General features: G+C 64.4%; 5 protein-coding genes across 5 annotated transcripts; 3 read left to right on the top strand and 2 right to left on the bottom strand.

Moving 5' to 3' along the window:
* Positions 1–523: 523 nt before the first annotated feature.
* Positions 524–2,920, bottom strand: VTJ83DRAFT_177 (uncharacterized protein; the record flags this gene model as incomplete). Its single annotated transcript, XM_071007965.1, has 3 exons — positions 524–694; positions 875–2,622; positions 2,713–2,920. 3 exons carry the CDS (start codon positions 2,918–2,920, stop codon positions 524–526), a joined length of 2,127 nt encoding a protein of 708 aa, XP_070869530.1.
* A 1,704-nt stretch (positions 2,921–4,624) lies between these two features.
* On the top strand, positions 4,625–5,574 carry VTJ83DRAFT_176 (uncharacterized protein; the record flags this gene model as incomplete). Its single annotated transcript, XM_071007954.1, has 4 exons — positions 4,625–4,697; positions 4,792–4,838; positions 4,935–5,126; positions 5,227–5,574. 4 exons carry the CDS (start codon positions 4,625–4,627, stop codon positions 5,572–5,574), a joined length of 660 nt encoding a protein of 219 aa, XP_070869529.1.
* A 1,196-nt stretch (positions 5,575–6,770) lies between these two features.
* VTJ83DRAFT_175 (uncharacterized protein) lies at positions 6,771–9,023 on the top strand (the record flags this gene model as incomplete). Its single annotated transcript, XM_071007943.1, has 3 exons — positions 6,771–6,857; positions 7,008–8,903; positions 8,976–9,023. 3 exons carry the CDS (start codon positions 6,771–6,773, stop codon positions 9,021–9,023), a joined length of 2,031 nt encoding a protein of 676 aa, XP_070869528.1.
* A 381-nt stretch (positions 9,024–9,404) lies between these two features.
* Positions 9,405–11,113, top strand: VTJ83DRAFT_174 (uncharacterized protein; the record flags this gene model as incomplete). Its single annotated transcript, XM_071007932.1, has 2 exons — positions 9,405–9,955; positions 10,048–11,113. The coding sequence occupies 2 exons, from the start codon at positions 9,405–9,407 to the stop codon at positions 11,111–11,113; spliced, it is 1,617 nt and encodes a 538-aa protein (XP_070869527.1).
* A 293-nt stretch (positions 11,114–11,406) lies between these two features.
* On the bottom strand, positions 11,407–13,093 carry VTJ83DRAFT_173 (uncharacterized protein; the record flags this gene model as incomplete). Its single annotated transcript, XM_071007921.1, has 3 exons — positions 11,407–11,651; positions 11,741–12,971; positions 13,067–13,093. 3 exons carry the CDS (start codon positions 13,091–13,093, stop codon positions 11,407–11,409), a joined length of 1,503 nt encoding a protein of 500 aa, XP_070869526.1.
* Positions 13,094–13,528: the final 435 nt, after the last annotated feature.

Raw genomic sequence — 13,528 nt, 5'->3', positions numbered from 1 at the left:
AACCCTTCTGGTTGACGGTTTGTGCTTTGGATGATAACAGTCTTTTTTTTTTTTCTTTTTCTCTCATTGCGTTTCCTTTGTCTTGGATGGGGACTTGGGGAGTAGGTATTCCTGGTAGGGACGGCATAGGACCCGGATGGGGGTGGTGGACATCATGGGGGAAGGGAGTGGGAGCATCCAGAGAGGGGGCGAGGGAAGTTCACGGAGCATACGCTGCTTGCTTACTCTGCTGTTGCTATTCCTACGGCTGCTGCTATTACTATAGTATACCCTGATAGGTACACCTATTCCCTCGGGTGCGCATCTGTCGAGGGGGACTCGTCTCGGCGAATTTCCTTTCCACATCCGCTTCGGTACATAGATGCACAGATAATGATAACTGACAGACCCTTTCGCCACACGACAAACAAAGCCAGCGGCCGACCCGATGGAATCTCTATTAAAACAATTCTACTGAAAAAAAAAAAAAAAAAAGAAACACCTCTGTCTAATCCCACAAGAGAGAGAGAGAAAAAAAAAGAGTCTAATCCATCCTCTTCTTGCCCTCCTCGGCGTTGACGTAACGCGCCGTGCTCAGCCCCCTCTCGTGCCGCACCACCAAGGGCCCTAGGATCTTGTCCTTGCGCACGCGGCTGATGGTCTCGTGGTAGCCCTCGGTGGCCCACGGCCGCGGGTTCAGCACGGGCCAGTTGACCTACAACAAGAGAGGGTTAGGTTAGCCAGCAAGAAAAAAAAGGAAAAAAAAAAAAAAAAGAGAGAGAGAGAGAGAGAGAGAGAAAGAGAGAGAGAAAGACAGAGAGAAAGAGAGAGAGAGAGAAAGAGAGAGAGAGAGAGAGAGAGAGAGAGAGAGAAAGAGAGAAAGGGGGCCACATACGTAGAGCATGCCGTTGGTCAGGATAAAGTAGGCGCACCAGGCCGACACGAGGGCCCAAAACCCGATAAAGACGCGCAGGGGCCAGACGGCCGAGTCGGGCAGCCTCGTCGTGTAGGCGGCCATGAGGATGAAAAAGACGCCAAAGGCCAGGATGTATGGGACGCTCTGGATCCAGACGGGGCGGCGGTCGGCAAACAGGTAGGCGGCGCCGATGCCGCCGGCGGGGGGCTGGTAGGCGCCGAGGAAGAGGTCAAAGGCGTCCTGGCGCGGGCCGTCGAGGAAGTTGTTGCGCCAGTAGCGCGTGACGGCCACCTTGGCGTCCTGCAGGGCGCCGGCCTTTGTGCGCTTGCCGAGGCGGGTCAGGTCCGTCTTCATGGCGCCGGTGCCCGAGTAGCCCTTGGAGACGGCGTCGGCGTTGTCGGCCCAGAGGTTGCGGAAGAGCAGCTCAAAGGCCGGGTCCTCGTCGGCGAAGCGGGCGCCGCGGGCGAGGAGGCCGAGGTCGGCGAGCATGCGGTCGAGGGTCCAGCGGGCCAGCATGCTCTGGACCACGTTGGTGCGGTCGAGGCAGTCCATGCAGTTGGTGCGGACGACGCCCGACTGCAGGCTGCGCACCTCGAGGCGGCCGTCGACGCGGGCGGCGCCGGGCCCGTCGGCGGCGCTGAAGTAGCGCATGGCGAGCAGGGCGTCGCGCAGGCGGTCGACGAGGAGCTGGGCGCGGTGCATCTGGAGGCCGCGCGTCTCGGCGTGGAAGTCAAAGTAGACGTAGTGGAGGCGGTCGAAGAGGACGGGGGGCCTGCCGAGACCGGGAGCCGCCGCCGCCGCCGGCTCGAGGGTGCGGAACTTTTCGTCGGTGCGGTCGTCGCCCTGGACGCGCTCGCGAGGGTTCGAGACGAGGCGGTCGACGACCTGCTCGTAGGCCTGCTTGACGCGGGCCTCGCGGCCCTTTTGGTTGACGAGGTTGACGAGGTAGTTGTCGCCGTAGAGGCGGACCTGCTCGTCAAAGTGGGCGCGGGCGGCGGGCAGGGCGGCCTCGACGGCGCGGATCTGCAGGCGCGGGGTGTACTTGAGGGTGTTGATCTCGGCCCAGTAGGCCGGGACGCTGCCGCGGGTCTGGACGTACGAGAGGATCTGCATGTCGGCGCCGGGGCCGCGCGGGGCGTCGGAGCCGCCGGCGAAGCCGCCGAGGCCCGAGGCGGCGTCGTTGAGGATGACGACCTGCTCCGTCTCGTTGTAGTTGGCGGCGTGGCCCTGGTCGTCGAGGCCGCGGGTGAAGTAGCGGGTGCCGGCGCGGTGGCGGGAGCGGCGGGTGACGATGGCCAGGGTCAGCGGGGTGCCCTTGAAGGCGGTGGGGCGGATCTCGAGGACGCCCGACATGACGGGGAGGATGTACGGGTCGATGCCGGGCTGCGGGGCGGGGTGGCCGCGGGCGCCGCGGGTGCGGAAGTTGACCAGGTCCGACACGGCGAAGCGGTTCCAGAAGAAGCGGTCGTCGGCGCGGAGCCACAGCGGGACCGAGGGGTCGTGCTGGGCCTGGCGCTGGAAGCTGTTGGTCAGGTCGACGGCGTACGAAAAGTACATGGGGGCCGTGGCGAGCACGGAGCGGAGGAGCGAAAGCAGGCGGTCCTCGTCGGGGTCGTGGATGACGCGCTCGCGCAGGGGGAGCAGGTCCGTGGCGGCGACGCGGTAGACCTGGTGGCCTCGGAGGCGGCCGACGGGGCGGGCCTTGGTGATGACGAGGATGTACTTGTCTGGGTGCCCCCGGGGGGGGGGGGGGTCAGGGTCAGCAAAGGTGGTTGCTCCCCCCTAATGGGCCATGGCTACCTAGCCGGGGGACGTACCGAGGCGCAGGCGGAGGATGCCCAGGATGCCGGCGATGCTCGAGACGCGCGAGAAGCGCTTGCCGGCGAGCAGCGAGGCATCGGTCAGGCGGATGTCGCCCGTGGGGCGCTCGACGACGAGGGCGGGGGCATCGGGGGTGGAGGGGGACGAGAAGATGTAGGCGTCCGAGGCCGCCTGGACGTTGATGTCGCGGAAGGGGAGCGCCATGGCGGAGGGCGGAGGGCGGAGGGCGGAGAGGATCCGGCCGATAGAGGGGGGAGGGGGGGGGGGGGGGTGACCGGCCTGACCTGCTGACCGGACGTTGACGGGGAGCCAACGAAGGGAAACGTCTTGGGTTGGATGTGATGTGAGGAGGGTGAGAAGGGGGGGGGGGGGGGGGGTTTGAAGGAGTGGGAAGTTGAAAGTTCACCCGGAGAAGAGAGTTGTGAAAGTGGAATGTGTAATTATGGTACCGTTGTGTATGGATTACGGTAACGTTATGAGGATTCATACACAGTACACGATGATCAGGACAGGAATCCCGTGCTCCGGCCCGTGCCGTACGCCGTCGTGACGGTATTTTGTAACAAGGAGCCAACTTTTGGTTGCCAGCGTCTTTCGGGTCTCACCTGCCAAGGGGAAACATGCCAGCTTAGCCAACATGGCAAACCACATGCTCGGTCAAGCAAGGAGAAGCCCCTGTGGCGTCTTGGCATGTTGGTTCCAGGTTGTTCGACTGTGTACGCCGTAGGGAACGTTACCCCTTTAGGCAATGCTGTGGGTGGGGGGGAGGGAGGGAGAGGGGCCTTTTCCTTGGCACCCCTTTCGGTCCGGGCCGGGCTGTCAGATGAAACTGCCCAGGTGGACTTCCATCCCGGTGGGAGAACCAGCAACAGGGCCAGCCAAACCATGGACCTTTTAGCACCTAAGCCACAAGCCGCCGCGGTGTACTGTGTAATTCGCCAATAGGTAATTACTTGTACAGCACCTGTAGGGAGCGCAATAAGCCACTGACATGTCCGTCTCATCATGGTGCACCAACTACCTACCTAGGTACCTTACCTACCCTGAGGTAGGTCCTTAGGTACCGTAGTGTACCGTACCACCTACGGGTGTACCTGGTACTAGGTAGGTATGGATGTTTGTGTCTACTGTGTCTATGTACCTGCAGGCCACTGGCAGGCAGCTTGTACATACTAGAATGCTACCTACTAATACACAGTACCTACTGTGTACCTAGGTACCGTACCTAGGCATACCATGCACGTCACGTGGACCCCCTCCCGCACGGGCCAACCTGACTTGATTGCGCCCTCGCCGGCTTTGGTTCCCTGCGCCGGCACGAGGGCAAACGTTATCGGCCAGGCCTGACGTGTGCCTTGCGCGGCCCCGCCATGGCCACTGGCCACTGGCCACTGGCCGCTGGAGGCTGGCCACGGGCCACACCTGAACCGACGGGTTTCCCAGCTAAGCCCCAGTCCAACCCCGTCCAGCGCTGCTCGCCCGTCGCCATCCATCCATCCATCCATGCACGGCACATCCATTCCTCCATCCATCCATCAACCGCTTGCTTGCCTTTCTCTTTTTCTCCGCCCTTTGACGACGAATCCCACCGTCCCTCGACCCGTGCTCCGTGCTCCCAACAACCCACCCGCCGCCGCCGATTTTCCTGGCTTTTCCCCCCCCCCCCCCCCCCCCCTTCGATCCCTTGGCGACCCCTGCGACGCACCATAGCGACTCGGTCTCTCCCCCGCCCTCCGTTGGTTCGATTGCCGAGCGACCGAGCGACCAACCTCGAGCCGTCGCATCGCCGCCATCTTGGGGTGTGTCCTTTGCCGACAGCAAAACACACCACCGCGCCACGTTTCCACCACACCGCACCACACCGCACCACACCACACCGCACCACACCACACCCTTTCGCACTTCGCCATGGCGACCCGAGCCCCCCCCGGCGCCCGCGGCATGGGCAACCGCTTTGCGCAGTTCAAGCTGGTGTTGCTGGGTGAGACGATCCCTACCATGCACGATGTTCGGGGTGCCTTCGGCGCAAAGGAGAAGGAGATGAAGGAGGCTGGCTGACACGGAGCGCACAACAGGTGAATCGGCCGTCGGCAAGAGCTCCATCGTGTTGCGCTTCGTCAAGGTAAGGAGGGACGACGACGGCGGCGGCGGCGGCGACGACGACGACGACGACGACCAAAACATCCCGAAACCCGGCTGACAATGCTTCTTCTCCAAGGATCAATTCGACTCGTACCGGGAATCCACCATCGGCGCCGCCTTTCTGACGCAAACCATCTCGCTCGACGAGAACACGACGGTCAAGTTTGAGATTTGGGACACCGCCGGCCAGGAGCGCTACAAGTCGCTCGCCCCCATGTACTACCGCAACGCCAACTGCGCCGTCGTCGTCTACGATATCACCCAGGCTGTATGTTTTCTCTTTTCTTTTTTTCCCGCTCTTGTGGATCCCAGACTCCCTTTCCCTCCCTCCCCTTCCCGATGGACCCCGCTGACGTTTATTCACGCAGGCATCGCTGGACAAGGCCAAGTCGTGGGTCAAGGAGCTGCAACGGCAGGCCAACGAAAACATCATCATCGCGCTCGCCGGCAACAAGCTCGACCTGGTGACGGAGCAGCCCGACAAGCGCGCCGTGCCCACCGCCGACGCCGAGGCCTACGCCCGCGAGGCCGGCCTCCTCTTTTTCGAGACGTCGGCCAAGACGGCCGAGAACGTCCAGGAGCTGTTCACCGCCATCGCCCGCAAGCTGCCTCTCGACCAGGCCGGCCCGCGGCACGCCCGCCCCGGCCAGCGGCCAGGCGTCAGCCTGGCGCCCGAAGGCGCCAACACGCAGGCCGGCGGGCCTTGCGCGTGCTGAGGCGGGGGGAAAGAAAGGCCGGGTAGGACGTGGTGGGAAGTGGTAGGATGTGGTAGGAGAGCGGTGGGAACGGGATGGGATGGCATGGGATGGCATGGGATGGCATGGGCATGGGCATGGGCATTGCGTCCTTTTTTTTTTTTTTTTTTTCTTTTCTTTGAGGCGAGAGGCGGGAAGGGGAAGGAGAGGAGGAGGGGTGGTTTGTCTGCCAGTTGTGATGCTTCTAATACCTCCCTTTTTTTTTTCTTTATTTCGTTACGAGTCATGGTTTGTTTGGGACGACTTGGGCAGCGTCGCCGGGGGAGGAGGGCTGCCTTGGTGTACTAGTAGGTAGGTACTGTAACCTTGAGGCATAGACACAGCTGCAAGCACGGGTAATCTAATGAACGGATTTGCACTGTGTGTTTTTTTCACTTTTCTTTTTTTTTTTTTTCTTTTTGTTTTTGGTTCTTTGGTTCTTTGGTTCTCATGATGCAATGCGAGTCCATGAGAGAGAGAGAGGTGGGAGCTAGGGGAAGAAACGGGACAAGAACGGATAGCAGCCCATCTTCTTTCACTACGTGCTATAACGAGGTCCTGTAGGTTCCCGGCACTGCACAACCCCACCGTTTATCATGCAGATAGTAACTACACAGTAGCTAGGTACGTCACGTACACTCCAAATCCCGTCATCAGGTGTCAGGATATCTCGTGGTAGGTCAGGTATCTTTTTCTATGACGGATGGACTGTATCTATCTTCATAGGTGTGGCTCCATCTATTTCTCACTCTCTTTCTTTCTCTCTCTCTCTCCTTCTCTCTCTCTCTCTCTCTCTCTCTCTCTCTCTCTCTCTCTCTCTCTCTCTCTCTCTCTCTCTCTCTATATATATATATATATATATATATATATATATATATATCTGTGTATATGTGTGTCTGTGTCGGTGTGTGTATGCGTGTGCGTCTGCATGTGTGTGTCGGTCCGTAAATTCCCGTTATGGGCCGTTATGGACCGTTATGAATCGTACTCAGTAGGAACCGTAACCGACCCGTCCCGTCATCCAATCGCCCAAGCCCCACTTTGTTCCGTTTCGAGTCCCTGGTCCCGTCGGGTCCCTCCGCGACTTTGCCGAGCTCTTTTTTGTTGCTTCCCGCATCCTCCAAAGATCAACCTCTCCCCCCAAATCCACCCCATCCGCCGCCGCATCGCACCCCGCCATGCTGCGGACTTCGTTGCGATCCGTGAGGGCGGTGGCCCCCGGCCGCCAATGGCAGGTTTCGAGGCGCGCCGTGCTGTCGGGCCAGGTACGATGCTCCTCCTCGAGTTCCCCTCCTCCTCCGGCCTCCCGGGCCCCAATGTGCCCGACGTCCGTCATGGCCGGAGTTCATGGCCGCCTCATGGATGGGTTCAGCCAACAACCCAGCTAACCTCTTCCTGTACCTATCCCGGGCCAGAGATTCTATGCCGCCAACACCACCCACCCCAACCAACCCGACGAACCCAAGCTTCCCCCGACCACCCCCTCGACCGCTCCCATCCCTCCACCTCCGACCCCCTCGTCGACCGTCGCTACCAAGCCCGTCCCTCCTCCGCCGGCGGCCACCGCCAGAACCACCGCCACCATCACCCCTCCTCCTCCCCGCCGCAAAAAGGGCTTCTTCCGCCGCCTCCGCAACTACCTCTTGACCCTCATCTTCCTGGGCGCCGCGGCGTTTGGCGGCGGCGTCTGGTACTCCCGCATCAATGACAGCTTCCACGACTTCTTCACCGAGTACGTGCCCTACGGCGAGGAGGCCGTGCTCTACCTCGAGGAGCTCGACTTCAAGAAGCGCTTCCCCGACGCCGCCGTCCGCGCCACCGGCCGCCGCCCCGACGCCGAGCAGGTCAAGATCCCCGCCCAGAGCGGCGCCTCGTGGCGCGTCGCCGACGGCAGCGAGGCCTCGGGCCGCCAGCACAGCTCCGTCCAAAAAACGGCCGCCGCCAAGGTCGCCGCCCAGCCCAAGGAGGTCCCCGCCGTCGCCGAGGCCAAGCAGGAGACGGCCAAGCTGCCCGCCGCCGAGTCCAAGCCCAAGCCCGAGGACAAGAAGCCGAGCCGGGCGGCCAAGAAGAAGGCCGAGCCCAAGCCTGCCGCCGAGAACGCCGTCGTTCCCGCTGCCGCCGCCGCCGCTGCTGCTGCTGCTCCTGCTGCTGCTGCTCCTGCCGCCGCCCCGGCTTCCGCCTCGGCCTCTGGCTGGCGGGCCCCCGAGGTCGACGAGCCGTCCCGCTGGCCGCCGGCGTCGCCCATCGACCCGCTCGCCGTCCCGCACGCCGCCGACCCCGTCGTCCAGGACCTCGTGCGCATGCTCAACGACCTGGTGGCCGTCATCAACCACGACGGCGCCGCCGACAAGTACGGCCCGGCCGTCGGCAAGGCCAAGGCCGAGATCGGGCGCGTGGGCGGCAAGATCCGCGAGATCAAGGAGCAGGCCGAGCGCGAGGCGGCGCAGCAGGTCAAGCAGCGCGTCGACGAGTTCGACCGGGCGGCCAACGAGCTCGTGGCGCGCCTCGAGGGCGCCCTCGCGGCCCAGGAGCAGCAGTTCCGCCGCGAGTTTGAGCACGAGATGGAGCGCCTGCGCCAGAGCTACGAGAGCAAGGCCAAGCTGGTCCAGGAGCGCGAGCGCCAGCTGGCCGAGGAGCGCCTCGGCAACCAGCTGCTCGAGCAGGCGGTGCAGCTGCAGCGCCAGTTCGCCAACGACATCCGCAAGCACGTCGAGGAGGAGCGCGGCGCCCGCCTCGGCCGCCTGCGCGAGCTCGCCCGGGCCGTCGAGGACCTCGAGCGCCTGACGGCCGGCTGGGGCGACGTGGTCGACGCCAACCTGCGCGCCCAGCAGCTGCACGTCGCCGTCGAGGCCGTGCGCGCCAGCCTCGACGACGCCCGCCACCCGCGGCCTTTTGTGCGCGAGCTCGTCGCCCTCAAGGAGATCGCGTCCGACGACCCCGTCGTCGGCGCCGCCATCGCCTCCATCCCGCCCGCGGCCTACCAGCGCGGCGTCTCGACCCCGGCCGAGCTCATCGACCGCTTCCGCCGCGTCGCCGCCGAGGTCCGCAAGGCCGCCCTGCTGCCCGACGACGCCGGCGTCGCCAGCCACGCCTCGAGCTACGTCCTCAGCAAGGTGCTGTTCCGCAAGCAGGGGCTCGCCGCCGGCGACGACGTCGAGAGCATCCTGACCCGCACCCAGACCCTGCTCGAGGAAGGCGATCTCGACAACGCCGCCCGCGAGATGAACGGCCTGACGGGCTGGGCCAAGACGCTGAGCCGCGACTGGCTGGCCGAGGTGCGCCGCGTGCTCGAGGTGCGGCAAGCTTTGGAGGTAATTTTTTTTTTCTCTCCCCTTTTTTCTTGTTCTCTTTCATGGGCTAACAAGACGTTTTCCGTTCCGCAGGTCATCCAAGCCGAGGCAAGGCTGCAGAGCCTGAGGTTGGAGCAGTAAGAGGAAGAAGAGAAGCGAGAGGGAGCGTGTATTGCGTGTAGACATGGAAAAATGAATGTATCACCAAGGAAAAAAAAAAAAAAACACACCGTAGTTAGAAAAGGGGGGGAGGGCCTTTTTTTTTTTTTTTTTTTGGTTGCGTGGTTCGCATTTCTCCCTCTTCTCGCCTGTTTGACACAAAGCCAACCAGTCCCACATTTCATTGGTTTGTCTCGTCTTCTCCGATTTCACGTCCGACGTTGGTCTCTTGCGCCATTCCTCTCCATGAGACCACAGCAAACCCACACCCCCAGCGCCGCGGGAATCGATGAGACTTGGGGTTCCTGGTGTGCTGGCCATTGGGATCGTCATTGATTGATTGAACGAGTTTGATCGATTGACATGCCGGTGGGCGCCCGCGTGCTCAACCGCCGTTTCGTCCAACAACAAAAGAAGCTCATCGTTCCCGTTTTCATCGCCCGGCTCGCTCACGCGGTTGTTCGCACCATGGCCACCAGCAACAGCACCGCCACCACCACCACCGACCCAGGCCCTGGTGACGCCTACGCCTTGGCCCTGGAGCGCCTCGCGCAGCTCCAGTCCAACCGCGCCGTCACCTCCCTCTTTGACCGCCCGCCCTCGGATCCCTCGGTCGACCCCAACGCCCTGGCCGTCCCCGAAATGCTCGCGTGGCTCCGCCGCGCGGGGTACACGCCGCAGTCCCTCGCCGCCTCGGGCCTGCGGTGCGTGCACGTGGCCGGGACCAAGGGCAAGGGCAGCGTCAGCGCCTTTGTCGCCTCGATCCTCCAGCAGAGCCTGGCGCAGCCGGGCGGCGGGGACGGGAGGAGGAGGAGGAGGAGGGTGGTGGGGCTGTACACGTCGCCGCACGTCGTGTCGGTGCGGGAGCGCCTCGTCATCGACGGCGCGCCGCTGCCGCCGGCCGTGTTCGCGCGGTACGTGCACGAGGTGTGGGACCGGCTGACCGAGGCGGCGCGGCGCGAGGCGGCGCAGAGCGGCGGCGGGAGGGCGCGCCGCCGCCGGTCAGCGACGCGGAGCTCGCGGGGCCGGCGACCAAGCCGTTTTACTTTCGCTTCCTGACGCTGGTGGCGGCGCACGCCTTCGCCGCCGAGGGCGTGACGGACGCGGTGGTGGAGTGCGGCATCGGCGGCGAGCACGACGCGACGGCGGCGCTGCTGGCGGACCCGGCGCTCGTCACGGCCGCCGTCGTGACGCAGCTCGGCGTCGACCACGTCGCCATGCTCGGCGACGCGGTCGACAAGATCGCCTGGCACAAGGCGGGCGTCTTCAAGCCCGGCCGCAAGGGGTTCACGGTGCGGCCGCCGACCGAGGCGGCGGCCGAGGTGCTGCGGGCGCGGGCCCGCGAGAAGGGGGCCGAGGCGCTCGTGGTGCTGGGCGACGACGAGGTGGAGGCGTGGGAGGGCGTCGACGGCGCGAGGCTGCGCGGCCCGTTCCAAAAGAAGAACATGGCGCTCGCGGCGGCCGCGGCGCGCGAGCACCTGCTGCGGACGGGCGCGGCGCTCGACGGCCGGTTCGGCACCGACGGCTGGGCCCTGGCCGACATGCCCGAGGCCTTTCGCCGCGGGCTCCGGGAGGCCTCCCTGCGCGCCCGCGGCGAGGTCGTGGCCGACGACGACGCCGGCATCGAGTGGCACGTCGACGGCGCGCACACCGACGACAGCCTGGCCGGCGTCGGCCGCTGGTTCCGCGACCGCACCGGCGCCGGCGACGGCGACGGCGCCGTCACGGTGCTGCTGTTCAACCAGCAGGACAGGAACCCGGGCCCGCTGCTGCGCGCCCTGCTGGCGTCCCCGGGCGCCCCGTCGTTCGACCACGCCGTCTTCGCGAGGAACGAAGAGGCGTCGGCCGCCGGCGGCGACCTGTCGGTGCAGCGGGCCTTGGCCGACGCCATGAAAGCCATCCGGCCCGAGGCGCAAACGGCCGTGTACGACGCCGTGAGGCCCGCCGTCGAGCATGTTCGCCGCATCGCCGCGCGGGCCAAGCAGGACCGACGCCCGTGCAAGGTCCTGGTCACGGGGAGCTTCCACCTCGCCGGTCCCGTGCTCAAAGCCATCGGTCAGGAGGAACCTTAACACCTTGGGGTGGTTTGATTTTTGTGTTTCTTTTCCTTCCCGTCCATCCATAGGAACCCATACGTAGTAGGGTATATAGTTTGGAAAGCCGCCGTTGAAGGTCAGCCTTTGCAAGAATGCTTCTTTCTCTGTCCGTGATGAACTCCAGCTCGTTGTATTGTACATGCATGTACACAGCATCGCAGCCATGATTTTTCTATTCTCTTTTTTCCCTTTCCCCCTTTCTACGCATGGAAAGCCCTCCTCCACCCGCTCCTCCTTCTCCCCCGCCCCGGGTTTCCGTCATCGGGCCTTCACAAAGCATCGGCACGCTCCAGGATGCCCAGCGCCCCTCCCACGAGGTGCAGGCTGCCCGTGATGAGAACCTGCGCCTTGTCCTCCTCTCCCGCCAGCTCGCGGGCCGCGTCGATGGCTTCCTCGATGCTCGGGGCCAGCCGCACGTCGGCTCCCGGGTCGAGCTGCCTCCACTTGTCAGCAAAGGCGCGCTGGACCGTCATGGCTTCGATGTCGGCGGGGTTGTATTGGTGGTTGACAAAATCTAAGGGGCCAAGGTCAGCCGAGCCGTGTACGCATCGTGGATGGGGCGCGCCGCGGATCCAAAAAAAAAAAAAAAAAAAAAAGTCTTACCTCGCTTGTACCCCGTCGTCTTGTACGTGACGTTGGTGCAAAAGATGACGTGCCGGAACCCGACGCCGTCGGGATCCGCGGCCTTCACGGCGGCGCACAGGGCGTCGAGGAAGCCGACCGCCTCGGTCCGCCCCTGCTGGTTGAAGACGAGGACGCGGGGGCCCTTGCGCTTGCCGGCCTCGCCGGCGAACCAGCGCGCCGCCATCTTGAGGCTGTCGGCGGTGTGGGCGCCGTCGACGTACCAGACGACGCGGTCCTCCTCCTTGACCTCGCAGCGGCCGCGCCACACGACCTGCTCCAGGCCGTCGACGAACTCGCGGGGCAGGGGCCCGGCCGGGTCGAGGCGGAACGAGGGGTCGAGGGCCGCCAGCGCCTGCTCGGCCAGGGCGACGGCCAGGCTGGCGTTCCTCTTTTGGAACGCGGCGTCCGGGCGCACGGCGACCCCCCGGAGGCGCGGGTCGACGGGCAGGACCCGCAGGTCGACGCCCTTTTCCTCGGCGCGGCGGCGGAGCACCTCGGCCGCCTCGGGCGCCTGCTCGACCGTGAAGGCCGGGCGGCCGGGCTTCATGATGCCGGCCTTGTGCCAGGCGATCTTGCCGACCGTGTCGCCGAGGACGAAGACGTGGTCGATGCCCAGGGTGGAGATGCCCGCGGCGGCGGGCCGCTCGACGACGTTGGTGGCGTCGTACTCGCCGCCGATGCCCGTCTCGTAGACGGCGACGTCGACGCCCTCGGACAGGAAGACGTGGAAGCTCAGGAGGGTCAGGAAGCGGGCGTAGATGGGCTTGGACCCCGCGGGGGCGTCGTCCGCGGCCAGGTCCGGGCGGGCCTCGAGGCGGTCCCAGACGTCGAAAAAGTAGCGCGCAAACGCCTCCTCGGACAGCGGCGCCGAGTCGATGCGGATGCGCTCGCGCACGGCGATCAGGTGCGGGGACGTGAAGAGGCCGACCTTGCGGGGGAGCCCGTTGCCGCCGCCGCCGCCGTCGCCGCCGCCGCCGCGGCGGTAGCGCGCGAGGATGGAGTCGACAAAGGCGCAGGTGCTGCCCTTCCCCTTGGTGCCGGCGACGTGGACGACGTGCAGGCGGTCGAGGTCGCCGGGGGCGTAGCCGATGCGGCGGAGGTAGCCGCGCATCTCGCGCACCGAGGTGGCATCCGGGCGGATGCCGGCCTTGCGGCGGGCCTCGATCACGGCGTAGGGGGTTTGAAGGGAGTTGAGGGCGTCGATGGCGTCCTTGGCGAGGGGAAGCAAAAAAAAAGGGGGGGGGGGGGGGCGTCCGTCAGCGAAAGCAGCAGCAAAAGGCTTGCATGGGGCTCTTCCGGTCTTACATTGTAGGTGCGGGCGGCCGTCGCCATGGTGCGAAGACACAGCCCGAGGGTCGAAACCGCGCGCGTCAGTGGCCGTGGGACGATGGCTGCCCACCGCGCATGATGCATCGGGGGGGGTTGCGGTCCGCGAGGAGGATGGCGAGCTGGCATGGCTTGCTGCGACGCAACAATTCTGCCGGATTTCATCGGGCGAGCCGCCGACGTCACCGACTCGGGCTTGGCATCGGAGGATCCAATTCTCACGGTGAGCCAGGGAATCAGGGCGTCATCATTCAACCGCACCAAGACCGGAGCTTTGTGTGGTATTCTTTGCATCTTGACATCTTCGAGGAGACATGGAGGCAAAAGAAATACCAGGAACAAAAAGTCCATCAAAGAGGAACATCAAGAATTGTAAAAGCTACACATGACAAGATGAGAAAGAATCCAGGACTACTTGAGATGCAACACAGACACACACAC

Source organism: Remersonia thermophila, chromosome 1 (assembly GCF_042764415.1).
Source record: "Remersonia thermophila strain ATCC 22073 chromosome 1, whole genome shotgun sequence".
NCBI classification, from domain to species: domain Eukaryota; kingdom Fungi; phylum Ascomycota; class Sordariomycetes; order Sordariales; family Chaetomiaceae; genus Remersonia; species Remersonia thermophila.
This window is presented reverse-complemented; position numbering and strand designations above follow the sequence as displayed.